The sequence below is a fragment of the Trichechus manatus genome, unplaced genomic scaffold (assembly GCF_000243295.1).
Source record: "Trichechus manatus latirostris isolate Lorelei unplaced genomic scaffold, TriManLat1.0 scaffold00017, whole genome shotgun sequence".
Lineage (NCBI taxonomy): Eukaryota > Metazoa > Chordata > Mammalia > Sirenia > Trichechidae > Trichechus > Trichechus manatus.
Window position 1 is genome coordinate 19,242,276 of NW_004443953.1, and position 16,044 is coordinate 19,258,319.

Genomic DNA, 16,044 nt, shown 5'->3' on the forward strand with positions numbered 1-16,044 from the left:
AAATGGAAGACTTTTATCAACTTCTGTGGTCTGAAATTGATGAAACACACAATCAGGATGCATTGATAACTACTGGTGATTGGAATGCAAAAGTTGGAAACAAAGAAGGATCAGTAGTTGGAAAATATGGCCTTCATGATAGAAGCGATGCCGGAGATCCCATGATAAAATTTTGCAAGACCAACGACTTCTTCATTGCAAATACCTTTATTCAACAACATAAACAGTGAGTATACACTTGAACCTTGCCAGATGGAACACACAGGAATCAAACTGACTACAACTGTGGAAAGAGACAACGGAGAAGCTCAATATCATCAGTCAGAACAAGGCCAGGAGCTGACTGCGGAACAGACCATCAATTGTTCATATGCAAGTTTAAGCTGAAATTGAAGAAAATTACAAGTCCATGACAGTCAAAGTATCACTTTGAGTTACCGCACCTGAATTTGGAGACCATCTCAAGAACAGATTTGACGTGTTGAACACTAATGACCTAAGACCAGACAAGTTGTGGAACATCAAGGACATAATACATGAAGCAAGCAAGAGGTCATTAAAAAGAGAAAATAGAAAAGACCAAAAAGGATGTCAGAAGAGACTCTGAAACTTGCTCCTGAATGTCGAGTAGCTAAAACAAAAGGAAGAAATGATGAAGTCAAAGAGCTGAACAGAAGATTTCAAAGGGCGGCTCGGGAAGACAAAATATTATGATGAAACGTGCAAAGACCTGGAGATAGAAAACCAAAAGGGAAGAACACGCTTAGCATTTCTTAAGCTGAAAGAACTGAAGAAAAAATTCAAGCTTTGAGTTGCAATACTGAAGGATTCTATGGGGAAAATATTAAATGATGCAGGAAGCATCAAAAGAAGATGGAAGGAATACAGAGTCACCATATCAGAAAGAGCTGATCAACATTCAACCATTTCAGGAGGTAGCATATGATTAAGAATTGATGGTACTGAAGGAAGAAGTCCAAGCTGCACTGAAGGCATTGGCAAAAAACAAGGCTCCAAAAAATGACGGAATACCAATTGAGATGTTTCAACAAATGGATGCAGCGCTGGAAGTGCTCACTCTTCTATGAGAAGAAATTCAGAAGACAGCTATCTGGCCAATCAGCTGCAAGATATCCATATTTATGCCTATTCCCAAGATATAGATCATCCAACTGAATGCGGAAATTATCGCATAATTTCATTAATATCACACTCAAGGAAAATTTTGGTGAAGATCAATAAAAAGCGTCTGCAGCAGTATATCAATAGGGAACTGCCAGAAATTCAGGCCGGATTCAGAAGAGGACGTGGAATGAGGGATATCACTGCTCATGTCAGATGGATCGTGGCTGAAAGCAGAGTATACCAGAAAGATGTTTACCCGTGTTTCACTGACTATGTAAAGGCATTCAACGGTGTGGATCATAACAAATTATGGATAACACTGAGAAGAATGGGAATTCTAGAACGCTTAATTGTGCTCATGAAGAACGTGTACATAGATCAAAAGGCAGTCGCTCAAACAGAACAAGGGGATACTGTGCAGTTTAAATTCAGAAAAGGTGTGTGTCAGAGTTGTATCCTTTCACCATACTTACTTAATCTGTATGCTGAGCAAATACTCTGAAAAGCTGGCCTATATGAAGAAGAAGGCGGCATCAGGATTGGTGGAACGCTCATTAACAACCTGCAATATGCAGATTACACAACCTTGCTTGCTGAAAGTGGAGTACTTGAAGCACTTATTAATGAAGATCAAAGACCACAGCCTTCAGTATGGATTACACCTCAACATAAAGAAAACAAAAATCCTCACAACTGGACCAATAAGCAACATCATGTATAAACAGAGAAAAGATCGAAGTTGTCAAGGATTTCATTTTACTTGGATCCACGATCAACACCCATGGATGCAGCAGTAAAGAAATCAAGACACACTGCATGGGGAAAATCTGCTACAAAAGACTTCTTTAAAGAAAAGCAAAGACGTCACGTTGAAGACTAAGGTGTGCCTGACCCAAGCAATGGTGTCTTCAGTTGCCTCATATGCATGTGAAAGCTTGATGAAGAATAAGGAAGACTGAAGAATTGACGCCTTTGAATTGTGGTGTTGGTGAAGAATACTCAGTATACCATGGACTACCAAAAGAATGAACAAATCTGTCTTGGAAGAAGCACAACCAGAATGCTTCCTGGAAGCAAGGATGGCGAGATTACATCTCAAAAATTTTGGTCATGTTGTCAGGAGGGATCAGTCCCTGGAGAAGGACATCATGCTTGGTAGAGGATCAGTGAAAAAGAAAAAAACCCTCAATGAAATGGACTGACACAGGGGCTACAACAACGGGCTCAAGCATATCGATTGTGAGGATGAAGCAGGACAGGGCAATGTTTTGCTCTGTCGTACACAGGGTCGCTATGAGTTGGAACTGACTCGACGGCACCTAACAACAAATGAGAGGATTCTCTTGGTTAGCTGGTATCTTAGTCATCTAGTGCTGCCATAATAGAAATACAAGTGGATGGCTTCAACAAAGAGAAATGTATTCTCTCACAGTCTAGTAGGTTACAAGTTTAAATTCAGGGTATCAGCTCCAGGGGAAGGCTTTCTCTGTTGGCTCTGGAGAAAGGTCTTTGTGATGCATCAGTCTTCCCTTGGTCTGGGAGCGTCTCAGCACAGGAACCTCAGGTCCAAAGGATGTGCTCTGCTCCCGGCGCTGCTTTCTTGGTGGTATGAGGTCCCCCAATTCTCTGCTTGCTTCCCTTTCCTTTTACCTCTTGTAAGGTAAAAGGTGGTGCAGGCCACACCCTAGGGATACTCCCTTTACAATGGATCAGGGATGTGACCTGGGTAAGGGTGGTGTTACAATCCCACCCAAATCCTCTTAAACATAACATTACAATCACAAAACGGAGGCCATCCACACAATTCTGGGAATCATGGCCCAGCCAAACTGATACACACATTTTTGGGAGGACATAATTCAAACCATGACAGTTGGCAAGTGTCAGAAATACAATCCCAACTAGATTATGCAAAAATGACCAGTTATTACAAAGATAGTAGGGTGTCTCTTGGTACCCAATCTCAAGACCATGGACAAAGGCACCAGAATACACCCAGGACTCTTAGTCTTTCTTCCAGATGCCCTTACTTATCTAGTCCACACAACAGGGAACAAGGCCATTAACAGTTTCTGAGTTTTTAACCTTACAGCTTCACACTGGAGAGAAAACAAATTATTCAACTCTCTAGGCTTTTAGGATTCAGGAAATGCTCTGAGTAGTCTGGCTTAGTACAGGTATCCAGAACTAGACCAATGAACTATAGAAATGGGCAGAAATGTGGCTGCTTTCCCTGCTTCCATGCTTGCTCCCTCCAAGCCAAACTGATCTTTTTAAAAGACAGAGCTGATCCAGTCATTACTTTGATTAAAACCTTCATGACCTTCCCAATGCGCTTCAAACAAATCCATAATACTAGCTGCATCAAGGCTTATGTGGCCCTACGTGGTCTAGTTCCTATTTACCTCCACAACCTCCTATTAAACTCACAAACCCTCTTGTTCACTATGCTTAATCTACTCTGGCGTTTTTATTTATTTTTAAGTTCCCTGAACGTACCAGGCTCTTTCCCACCTCAAAATTGTCTCGCATGTGTTCTTTGCACTCTTCTCTTTTCACCTAGCTAATTATTGCCTGACATGAGGGAGACCTGCGTTTGCGTCCCGGACAACGTACCTCACGCACAGCCATCAGCCATCTGTCAGTGAAGGTTTGTGTGTTGCTATGACGCTGAACAGGTTGTAGTGGAGCTTCCAGACTAAGACAAACTAGGAAGAAAGGCTTGGCAATGTCCTTCCAAAAAAATCAATGAAATACTATCATTTTTAACAATCTGAACCACAATGGTGGTACATGACTAGGTAATGTTTTGTTCCACTGTACATGGGGTCAGAAGCCGACTCAATGACAGCTATCAACAACTTCCACTGATGTTTTTCCTCAAAGAAGTCTTCCCTGACTCCCAAGGTAAATTAGGTTTCCTGTTCTTTTCCTTTATAGCACTCATAATTACTAATTATAAATTTGTGTATTCAGTATCTGGCTCTCTTACTACACCGTTAACTCCACGAGGATAAAGACCTCTGTTCTGTTCTCCATTGTATCCTTCCAACACCTAGCTGGCCCTCAATAATTATGTGCTGAATGAATCATTTTTCTAGCATGGAACAGGTGAGAATCACTACTAGATCAACCAACTGCAGATTGAGGGTGACAAGCAGGCAGAATTATTATTAAATAATAATAAATGTTGTTCTAGCAGTAACTTATTGAGAAAAGTGGGTTAGAGGAGTTAAGTAGTTCCCAAAGAACCTGACCCTCTGCTAGGTAGAGTAAGTAACTTACCTCCTTTTTCCACAGAATACTCATAGGACTGCAATGTCAATTAAATAAGATAATAAATGTATAAATGACTTGCACATATAGTAAGCATGCACTATTCCTTTCCTCTTAGGAGACCATGTTATACTTTATCCTTCAACATTAGCAACTTCCAAATGAGAAGCAAAAAGCTATGAAATACTTCAGTGTATAGAATAAGAGTATATACATAGCTGTGTTTCATAACCCCTTTTCTCACAGTATCCTGATCTTTCCACCCTCCTAAGAGAATTACTTATCTGTTATTCTCTAGTAATTGCATCCACTCAAATATCCATTAGCTTAAACTAAAGAACAGGCACTGGGAACACAAAAAGCAAAGCAAAGCAAAACGAAACAACCAGCCAAACAACAGTAACAAAACTGTCCATGCTTTCAGGATTTTATAAATTCACTTTCTCACTCTGCCCCCAACCCCACCTCTTACTCCTGTGATGTCTAGAGCTCCACAGCACCCCAGATAAGGCTGCCAGATTTAATATAATAATATAAAAATACCTGCTTCTCCATATTTTATCTGGCAATCCTATCCCTAGGTTATATTCCATCTCTTTACCTTCATATTCCCACTCCTCAAAATCATTTCCAATATTTTTCCTTAAAAAATAAACAAGCAAACAAAATTCCTCTGGAGAGTCACTGCATATGATCTTCTCCAAAGTATAAATAAAATCTACCTTGACTTTACTTATAGGGTCTTGGTAAAAAAACTCAGAAGAGGAAAAAATAATCTTAATTCTGTCACTTGGCGGTGCTGGGATTTAAGAAAGAAAAAGAGCAAAACAGCAGCTATAATAACAAAATTCCTCTAAAAAACCTCCAATAGGCACGTGATCACAAAATAGATCGCTAAGACTATGTTCTTTTCAGAGGTAGATCCAGAAAGGAGAAATTCCCTGACAGGAAGTGATAAGCAGTAATATTAGAAAGGGAAAATGAACTCTTAGAAAAAGAGGGCTACACTGAGTTGAAAGTGCCTTACAATTTTATTTGTAGGTAGAAGTCATCTAATCAATCTCATTTTACAATTGAGAAAGCCAAGACCTTGAGAAGTAAAGTGACTTGCTCAAGTTCACTTAGAACATCTAGCTCCTTCCAGTTCCTCTCATTCCCTGACCCCTTGCCCCAGATGATGGAAAGCTATACCACTCACTGAACTGAGAAGACTCTCCTCTTCAAGTCCAGTGGGTGACAGAGGACAAGTTCCTAATAATGCTATCAGGTCTAACTCAAGAAAAAATGTATTCCTAGTGTTTCAAGCTAGGTTTTGAATTATTTTCCCATAAAGACATTGTACACAGTGTTAAATATTTTCAATATAATTTTATACTAATTATCACCATAATTTTTATGATTCTCTGGTATTACTAGCATAATCCTATAATGCAGGTATATTATGGGTTAAATGGTGGATTGTCTTCCAATCTAACCACTAAGCATAACATTGTTTCTCTGACAAAGTTTTAAGTTCCAAACTATTTTACAAGCTTTAAAATATAATCAATTCCACTCTAAGAAACTATAAGTACACAAAGATTGCAAATTATAAACTGGATGTGATCAACCAAACACAGGATTCTTGATTTAATAAAAAAGTTCCATCCACCACAAGGATCATTATTTCTAAAATTAGGTAATCAAACATCCAGGGGCAGTGATGGTTCGGTGGTTCAGTGCTATAATTCTTGGTTTTTATGTGAGAGATCCATATTGGATTCCTAGCCAAAGCACCTCAGTCGCAACCACCACTCATCTGTTAAGAGGAGGCTTGTGGAGCTTCCAGACTAAGGCAGACTGGGAAGAAAGGCCTGGTGATCTACTTCTGAAAATCAGCCAATGAAAATCCTATGGATCAGTTGGGGGCCAACTCAACAGCAGCCAATAACAATTCAGACATTTAACACAGGATTTAATTAACATACATAGTTTTTATTAATATTTTGCTTGAAAATGAGATAAATCAAAAAAGAATTGCACATATTTCTATGTAAACCTAATTTAGGGGAAAAAAATTAATGCACATGTTCATGAAACAAGATTTAAGAGGTGAGAATAAAATTGTTGATACCATTTCACAAGTGAAAGCTGCCAACTTATACATTATTCAATATCTAGAGCTATTTTTAAAAACATGTGGGTAAAGGAATTATGAATTATATCTGAAGAGGTAAATGAAGTTCAAAGAACCCCCAAATTTTTCTCTTCTCTGAGATAAAGCTATATGATATTTTATAAATTAAAATTTGTTTGATAAGTCTAAATTAATTCACAAAAAAAGAAATTACACAATAGTAATTTTAAAGACACATTTTAATAGTCTTTTTCATAAAGTAACCAAAAGCACTGTTTCGGTAAAATTTCTAATAATATAATATCTTAATAGTTTTTGCTAAGAAAATTAAGTTAAATTCTCCAATAAACAAATCAAAAACTAGTATCGATTGTAGTAATGAAAACCAAACAAGGAGAAAAGGTACCTTAAACTATTTCTGTCTACTGTGGTAATGAAAATCAAACAAAGAAAAAGGATATGATAAACTATTCCTATAATAAAGCAAAATGTGTAATTATAGTCATACACAATATTAACACATTGTCTCTGAATATATGGTTATTTACGAACCTGAATAATAAAAAATGTAGCTCCACATCATACCTTACAAATGATCACAACTATGTATTTGGATTTTCTAACCTGAAAATTTTTCAATGAAAAAGGTCTTAATATTTCCTGGAAATTTTATCTTTCACAAACTTATTCAATGTTCTACTTGTTTCATTACCAAGTCATAATTTTTTCATCGATATTAACTATTTACACATACATCAATAACCTACAAATAGTAAGAACTCTTGATGGATGAGAAACATCCTTCACTTTAGAGCCATTCCTCTACAAAGCAAAATTCAACGTAAATGAGGCATTCCAATGTGCCAAAGAAAACTATGACATTTTTTATTGTAGTTTACACTGAATTGTTTTCATTAGTTATCAACTAAAATATTCAAATATTCTTTAAAAGTATTAAGAAAACATCTTTACTATTTCTTCATACCATCTACAGACATAAACCAGTATTATCTTCATTTACGTATAAGGAAATCAAGGCACAAAGGTGTCCATTTTGTAAACTGCAAGGTCATTTCCTAACTAATAACCTGATCCTACACCATCAACTTTTACTATATATGTGCCACTTCCAAGTGCCATAAAATAATTACTGTACCTTAAAACAACTGCCTCTGTAATACCTATGTACATTTCTGTTTTATCAAAAGGGTTAAGGGTTAATGCAACAAGCTTAAACAATGAGAGCTGGGAAGAGAGGATTAAAAAAATAAAACACTTTGGGGCAGCGAACAACTTATCTTTAAATAACAACACGTATATATTTTTTTACATGGTAATCAAGTAACCAACAGTTGTTTCTTATAGTTTCAAAAAATATTTCATCTTTCAGGTAGATCATGCAAAAATGGAGCCTATCCATCGTTGTAGACAGAAGTTAGAAAAATGAGGGAAACCTCTGTAACAAGTAATCAAATGTATAATATTGTCAAGGAAAGGAACTGAATAAAAAAAATAAAATTTAAGTAAATTAAATAATGTTCAATATGGCAGTTAAAACCCCATCTTAAATATTAAATCCTCCCTTTCATTCAACTAGAGGCTATTAGCAATCAAATATTCCACTACTGAAAAATGAATACAAAACTTTTCTTAATCAAAATTTGAGAAATTTTTTATCAAGTACTTTATCCAAAAATGCACATAAACAAAAATATTTTTTCCAAAAGAAACTTAGAGCATACAGCAGAACTGTTTCTTAAGAGTTCATGTGTTCATAAATACTGCACTTGTAATTAAGATAAATACAGTGCTATCATCAATTAGAAAATGTAAGTTACCTAACATGCAAATTAAAGTACATTACATAAGACGAACTGAAATACCAATAAACCAACCGCTGAACGAAAATAAGACTTAACTACCACGTGAATTTTTAACACTGAAGAAAAAAATTAAAGTATAATCCAATGTACATCTTATATAGAAAAGGATAGAATTAGATTGAGCCGTGTTAAAATACCTAGTGTACCTAGGGATTAACTAATTAATCGGTTATAAGACAGGTCGTGAATGTTCAGGTCAGAAATGCTGTCTTTTCATCATTTCAGTTCATCATCCGCAAGTGCAAGAGAAGGCGTCAGAGTGCCGAAGCTAGGGGGCATGCTGTAGCAAGGGGAAAAGAAAAATGGGAAAAGGTGCAATGGATGCTGCATAGTTGAATAATTATCTGGGTGGCACAATGGGCGAGTCCTGCCGACATCGGAGCTGAGCGAGCAGCTCCTCAACTCTGGCCGAGGCACCCCCGTAACAGGCATCAGAGGCGTCTGCCCCGCTTCGCATCCTCTTCAAAACGAATAAAGGGTTCCCCACTCTCGCTTTACCGTTGTCTGTAGACACAGACGCGCGGCGCAAACACGCAAACGCACAAGCTTGCTTTACAGAGCCGCGGGCATGTAGAGCTAGCAGGGGCTTCTCCCCAATTCGGTGCTGCAGCCTCTCCCAAAGCGAGGAGGCACGGGGGCAGGCGGTGGGTGCAGGTGGGCAGGGGAGCTCCGGCGGTGGTACCTCAGGTGAGACCCGCAGTCTTTTCGCCTAGAGCAGCCCCAGGGCGGCCCCTGCAACCGAGACCCAGGCGCGCCCGCCTCCGTCTCCCTCTGCACCCAGCCCGGCTGGCGGGCGCGCGGGCAGCAAGAGCTCGGGAAACCCACGAATGGGGGTGGGGACCATCGCAGGGGGAGGCGCGCCCATCCCCTTAACCTTTGCGGGGCTAGAGATCCATACACACCTCTCTCTCTGTTCCGGCCGCTGAGGTGGAGTTCCTCTCCTAGCATCCCTCACCCTCAAAAAAAAAAAAAAAAGAAATTCCTGAGAGACTCGCGCTCACCGTGAAATCTTAGGGGGGCTCTTGCTTACCCCTTCTTCATGCTTCGACGGTGGCCGCCGGTCCCCCTCAGCTCTCCAGACTCCACCTAGAGCCCCCAGGAACGTCGGGCTCCGGGGTAGAACCCGCTCCGGCCAGCGGCTAAGGCTACGAGGCACAGGGACCGCCGCCTGCGGCGTCCGCCGGTCGCCGGACTCACCGTGTGCTCGACGCGCCAGCGAACAACACCGCGAACCGCCGCCGCCCCCCACCCGCCCCCTCCCCGCGCTCGACGCTCCACAAACGGGCGAGGGGACCCGCGCCAGAAGCAGGGGGGACCGCTGGACTCTCTCCACCTAACATCCCATCCTTCCCACCAGGAACTATTCCCCGCCCGTAAAGGTCTTCGAACTTAAGACTCTCACGTTCTTCTTCAGTCTCCAGTGCCCAGGTGTAGCCGTTGCGGGAAACTCAGCCTCCACCCACTCACCTATCAGCGGGTGGGGGGGTAACGATCGCTATTCCCCTCTTTCCTGAGGCTGTATGGTATTGCCCAATCCTCAGTCTGGGGGAGGGGGACGGAGAGAACAGTGCTTGGCGAGGGGACGAGGGAAGATGATAGCCAATTGAATGAACCATCTATTCAGGGGCGGGGTCAAAGAGAGGCCGGCCCGCCCCGCCCTCTAAATCTAAACTACATTTCCCATTATACCTTTTCGCCACTTCCTGCCGCGCTGCATGCCGGGGGTCAGGACCTCGAGGCCTCAAGGTATTCCGGAACTCGTAGTCTTCGATTTAGTCAACTAGGTCCTGAAAGCTATAAGCTATTTAATTTTCTCTGTTTCTCCAGATAAGTGTTTCCAAATTCTTATCTTTCTTGTATCAATTCTACTAATAATTAATTTATTGTTTTAAAATGTTATAAATGATTTCTTAGCAAAGCGAAGTAAATAATGTGTTCCATGGTAATCTGTCAGGACCTGGGAGCTACTTCTTCCTCCGGGGCCTGGTCTCCGCAGAGGATTTGTTGCCGTCATGTCGGCTGCAATTGCAGCTTTGGCTGCTTCCTATGGTTCGGGTTCAGGATCCGAATCGGACTCGGACAGTGAGGGTGGACGGTGTTCGCTGCCAGCCGCCGATTCCCTCATGCACTTGACTAAATCGCCTTCGGCCAAGCCCTCTCTGACAGTGGCGGTGGACTCGGCTCCGGAGGTGGCAGTTAAGGTAAGCATTTCGGCCGCTGCTGGGGTGCAGGATTTGTCCAAAACCCGCCAGCCGCAAAGGCTTGTTAGGCCTGGAGTTACCACTCCTTAGTACTAAGAGAGAAATTGCTGACGATGGATCTCTTCTCCCTATATGCGTCTTCCTCGGGAGAAGCCGAGAACTGAAAATTCGGGACTACCCTCCACTGTTTCCTGCCCTCATCTCCTGCCCTAAGAAAGCAACCGGGAAAAGGAGGGGTGGTGGTGAAATCTGAATTTATGGATTGGGACGTGGCCTGGATAGAGCAAGTGCAATCTCAGTATGACTAATGCTAGATCAGAACTGCCCAAACTAGAATGTGTCAGTTTGGGCAAGTTGTGCAACCTCCCGTTTCCTTGTTTGTACAATGAAGATAATTTTCGAAGTACCTATCTATGTGAGAGGACTATTTTGAAGATTAAGTGAAATGATACAAATAAAGCTAATAGCACAGTGCATGGTACCCAGTGAGAGTTCAGTAAATATTAGCTATCATGATTATGTATGTTAATACACATTAGGAAAAGATCTTGAATATAAGAAACAGCATGCATGATCCCAATAGAGGAAGTGATAGAGGGAGATGTTCGGTTATTAAGTTCATCCAACAGATATTTGTGGAGCATATTGTTATTTGCCAGGAACTGTTCTAAGGACTGAAGATTCAGAGGTGAAGAAGCCAGACATCCTTGCAGTCATCATGCATACATTCTAGTGGGAGAGACACAATAAAAAATGAGCAAATAAAGTGGTTATAGACTGATTTCAGAAGAGAAGCAGTAGAGTACTGTGGTAGAAAATAAGGTAGGAGTGTGACTTGAGAAAGGTTGGTCAGGGAAGGTCTCTCTGAAAAGGTTGGACCTGAAGAATGAAAAGAAGCCAGCCATGTGCAAGCTAAGGCAAGAGTTCCAGGCAAAGGGGATGGCAAGCCTTGAGATGACAAAGAGCTTAGAATGTGTGAAGAACTGAAGAAAGACCTTTGTAGCAGGAGTCCAGTGAAAGCATCCACCAATGTGGACCCAGTAGAGCCTGATGGGGGGGATCAGAAGCTCAAGATCTAGGAAGGGGAGGCAGTGTGCAAAAATTCCTTTGTATTTAAGGTGTTTCCAAGTCTAGTATAGTAAGTATTTTATGGGTTTTTAGTAAGCCACTTAATGAATCTTATTTTTTATTAATAAACATCTGGCATAAAAGAATGCTTAGAATCTTCCTATCTAAAACAAAACTCCTTAAACTCATACTCCTCCGGCAACCTCCTGAGATGACACTCCTTTAACAGCTTAGCTTTTTGGAAGAGGAGTCTGCACTCCCTCTTTTCACTTCATCTCATTTTCTCCTCAACCAAAACAGTCTGGCCCTAGCCTCTTGGGAAACTACTCTCCCTGAGTGATCTAGAATCAGTGGACTTCTAATTGTCAAATTCTGTCACCTGACTGGAATCTCTGCATCAAGTGACACTGTGAAATAATAGTTGTTCGATCTTGAAACTTTATCTCCCTTTGGCTTTCATGGGGCCATTTTCAGTTTTCAGAGTCCCGGATCTGTCCTCCCTTTCAGTACTGGTGTTTCTCCAGACTCTGTCCTTAGTCCTTCTTGCACTCCACGTACTGTTCCATGATTTCAACCTCTGTCTCTATACTCTGATGAACACTATGAAGTGGTTAACATGGACTGTGGAGTGAAGACTGCCAGGATTCCAATCTGTCTCTAGCAATTACCAAAGGGTAACCTTGCATAAGTTACATAAGCATTCTGTGCCTTAGTTTTTGACTGAATCTTACCAAACATCTTTCCCGGGATGGCTGTCAGGCACCCTAGATTCAATGTGCTGAAATATTAATACATTTTCTTTCCTAAAAATCTAGTTTTTTCCTGTTTTCCCATTTTCATTACTGACCCCACAACGCACCCATGGGTCCAAACCAAGAACAGAGCCATCGTCCTTTTCTCTTCCTTCTTTCTCAACCCCTGAAGCTCATCATTCAGCTGATACTAACATTTCTGCTTCATTAATTTTCCTCAAATCAGTCCCTTCTCTCTGTTCTCACTTCTTCATATCCTCTTAATTTCTCCCAGGACTTATTTTTGACTTTTCTTTCTCTCAGCCCTACTTTTGGATCATGAGACCTGGCCATTGTAACTCATTTGTTGTTGTTTTGTATCGACAAGTCGATTCCAACTCATAGCGATCCCATGTGACCTGAGCTGTAATATTTACGGAAGGAGATTGCCAGGTCTTTTCTCCCACAGAGCTGCTGGGCTGGTTCCAACCTTTCAGTTAGCATAACTTATTAATACTTATCGAATCTCTTTTTTTTCTTTATTGTACTTCAGATGAAGGTTTACAGAACAAATGAGCTTCTCATTAAACAGTTAGTACACATACTGTTTTATGATACTGGTTAACAACCCCACAACATGTCAACACTCTCCCTTCTCAACCTTAGGTTCCCTATTACCAGCTTTCCTGATTCCTTCTGCCTTCTTGTCCTTACCCTGGCCTGGTGTGCCCCTTTCGTCTCATTTTGTGTCATGGGCCTGTCTAATCTTTCGATGAAGGATGACCTCAGGATTGACTTCATTACTGAGCTAAAAGGGTGTCCAGGGGCCAAACTCTCAGGGCTTCTCCAAGTATGTCAGGCCAGTAAATCTGGTCTTTTTTTGTGAGTTAGAATTTTATTCTACATTTTTCTCCATCTCTGCCTGGGAGCCTCTGTTGTGATCCCTGTCAGAGCAGTCAGTGGTGGTAGCTGGGCACCACCTAGTTGTACTGGACTCAGTCAAGTGGGGCCATGGTAGTTGTGGTCCATTAGTCCCTTGGACTAATCTTTCCCTTGTGTCTTTAGTTTTCTTGCTAGCTCCTGAAGGGGTGAGACCAGTGGAATACCTTAGATGGCTTCTCTCAGTCTTTTAAGACCCCAGATGCTACTCAGCAAAGAAGAATGTAGAACATTTTCTTTATAAACTATGTTATGCCAGTTGAGCTAGGTCAAATCTCTTTTCTGATGCCAGTCTTTAGTTCAGATTCTCATCATTTCTCTTCAGGTCAATTATAATAAACTCGTAACTGATCTTTCTCTTCCCTCCTTGTCTCCCAGTTCCATACCACATTCTTTGCTCCACAGTGCACGTAGAGTGATCTTCCCAAATTCCAGTTTCATCATGTCTCATCCCTCCCCAAAGCCACCATGTTTGCCTACTGGGTAAAACCAAGTTCCTTGTGTAGGGTATGAGGACTGCCATCCTTCATGCTGAACTCTTTACAAAGCCCCAGAAGCCTAATTTTCTTTTTTCCCTCTCAAGATTTTGCCCATGCTAGTCTCTCTGCCTAGAAATCCATTGCTTTATGTCCCCTTTTCTCCACTCCAGACTGTTGTCCTTAGAATCTCAGTGTGCATGTTTTGTCTTCTGTGTACCATAGTCCCTTTTTCATACCTCAGTTGTAGCACTTGCCACGTTGCTGTGGTTTGTTAACTTTTTTCTTCCCCTGGACTCTGAGACCCTGGGGACCAGAGATTGTTGGGTATATTTATTTTCATGTCTCCAGGTACACAAAGTTAAGGGAAATTTATTTGGTGAAAGAATGAATAAAAGAATAAGTGGGGGAAAAAAAAAGATCTCATAAAAGCATTAGACTTTTAGAATCGGGAGGGTCTCTAGAGCTCACTTAGTTCAATCACTTTTTATTATAAATAAGAAAATCCAGAAGAAGAGGTTGCATAAGTTGCCCAAGGTTCATTAGAAGCAGAGCTGAGGCTAGAACCCATTCCTTCTGAACCTCTTGACAGTTTTATATTAACTCCCCAAGGGTCGGGGTTCTCTGGTGAAAGAAAAGGGGCATTGCTGGTTTGTGAACCAGCACACACACACACACACACACACACACACACACACACTTTTTAATGTGATAATAGGAATGTAATGATAGGAAAAGGACCAAGGGAGCAGATGTGAAGCATGCAAATATATTGATCTGCATTTCAGTAATTGGTAGCTAATAGAAAGCATTTCTGCAGAAAATAAATTTATGCAATGTTTTTTGTTTTTTTTTTTATTCCTGTAATTTAAGTGAAAGTTTGCATTTCAAGTTAGTCTCTCACACAAAAATTTATACATACACTGTTATGTGACCTCAACTGCTCTCCCTATACTGTGACAGCACACTCCTCCTTTCTACCCCTGATTTCCTGCATCCATTCAACCAGCTCCTAATCTTCTCTGCCTTCTCATCTCACCTCTGGCCAGAAGCTGCCCATTTAGTGTCATGTATCTGTTTGAGCTAAGAAGCGCACTCTTCACAAGTATTATTTTATGTCCCATACTCCAGTCCAATGTTTGTCTGAAGAGTTGGCCTCAGGAATAGTTTTAGTTTGGGGTTGACATAGAGTCCAGGGGCCATGCTTTCTGGGGTTCCTCTAGTCTCAGACCATTAAGTCTAGTCTTTTTACTAGAATTTGAGTTCTGCACCCCACCTTTCTCCTACTCCATCAGGGACTCTCTGTTGTGTTCTCTGTCAGGCGGTCATTGATAGTAGTGGGGCACAATCATCTAGTTCTTCTAGTCTCAGGCTGACGAAGTCTCTGATTTATGTAGCCCTTTCTGTCTCTTGAGCTAATACTTTCCTTGTGTCTTTGGTGTTCTTCATTTTTCTTTACTCCAGGTGGTTGGGACCAATTGATGTATCCTAGATGGCCGTTTGCTAACTTTCAAGACCCCAGATGCCACTCACCACAGTAGAATGCAGAACATTTTCTTAATAAACTTTGTTATGCTAGTTGACCTAGATGTCCCCTGAAAGCATGGTCCCCAGACCTCCACCCCTGCTACTCTGTCCCTCGAAGGGTTTGATAATATTCAGGAAACTTCTGAGATTTGGTTTAGTCCAGTTGTGCTGACTGCCCCTGTAGTGTGTACTGTCCTTCCCTTCACCTAAGATAATTCTTGTCTACTATCTAGTCAGTGAATAACCCTCACCCTCCCTCCCCACCCTCATAACCATCAAATAATGTTTTCTTCTGTGTTTAAACCTTTTCTTGAGTTCTTATAATCGTGGTCTTATGCAATATTTGTCTTTCTGTGACTGACTAAATTCACTCAGCATAATGCCCCCCAGATTCCTCCATGTTATGTTTCACAGATTCACTGTTGTTCTTTATTGTTGTGTAGTATTCCATTGTGTGAATATACCATAATTTGTTTATCCGTTAATCCGTTGATGGGCACCTAGGTTGTTTCCATCTTTTCACTATCATGAACAGTGCTGCAGTGAACATGGGTGTGCATATACCTATTTGTGTGACGGCTTTTATTTCTCTAGGATTTATTCCAAGGAGTGGGATTGCTGGATCGTATGGTATTTCTATTTCTAGTTTTTTAAGGAAGCACCAAATTGATTTCCAAAGTGGTTGTACCATTTTACATTCCC

The 16,044-nt window shown here is 41.0% G+C and overlaps 2 protein-coding genes across 5 annotated transcripts in view; one reads left to right on the forward strand and one right to left on the reverse strand.

Moving 5' to 3' along the window:
• Nucleotides 1–9,972, reverse strand: part of WASF1 (WASP family member 1) — a 100,914-nt gene extending 90,942 nt beyond the window's left edge. Inside the window, exons 1-2 of one of the 2 annotated variants that reach the window (XM_004372461.1) lie at nucleotides 9,402–9,972; nucleotides 8,538–8,680 (exon numbers count right to left, since the gene is read on the reverse strand). The gene's annotated coding sequence lies outside the window, so the exon portion shown is untranslated. The remainder of the gene's footprint in view (nucleotides 1–8,537; nucleotides 8,681–9,401) is intronic. The other variant, XM_004372460.1, reaches the window with a different exon arrangement.
• Nucleotides 9,973–10,391: 419 nt separating this feature from the next.
• The window catches only part of CDC40 (cell division cycle 40), a 58,111-nt gene continuing 52,458 nt past the window's right edge, over nucleotides 10,392–16,044 (forward strand). For all 3 annotated transcript variants that reach the window (XM_004372462.2, XM_023727649.1, XM_023727650.1), the window contains exon 1: nucleotides 10,392–10,601. In XM_004372462.2, the coding sequence (XP_004372519.1) occupies nucleotides 10,413–10,601 (189 nt within the window). In that variant the 5' untranslated portion in view covers nucleotides 10,392–10,412. The remainder of the gene's footprint in view (nucleotides 10,602–16,044) is intronic.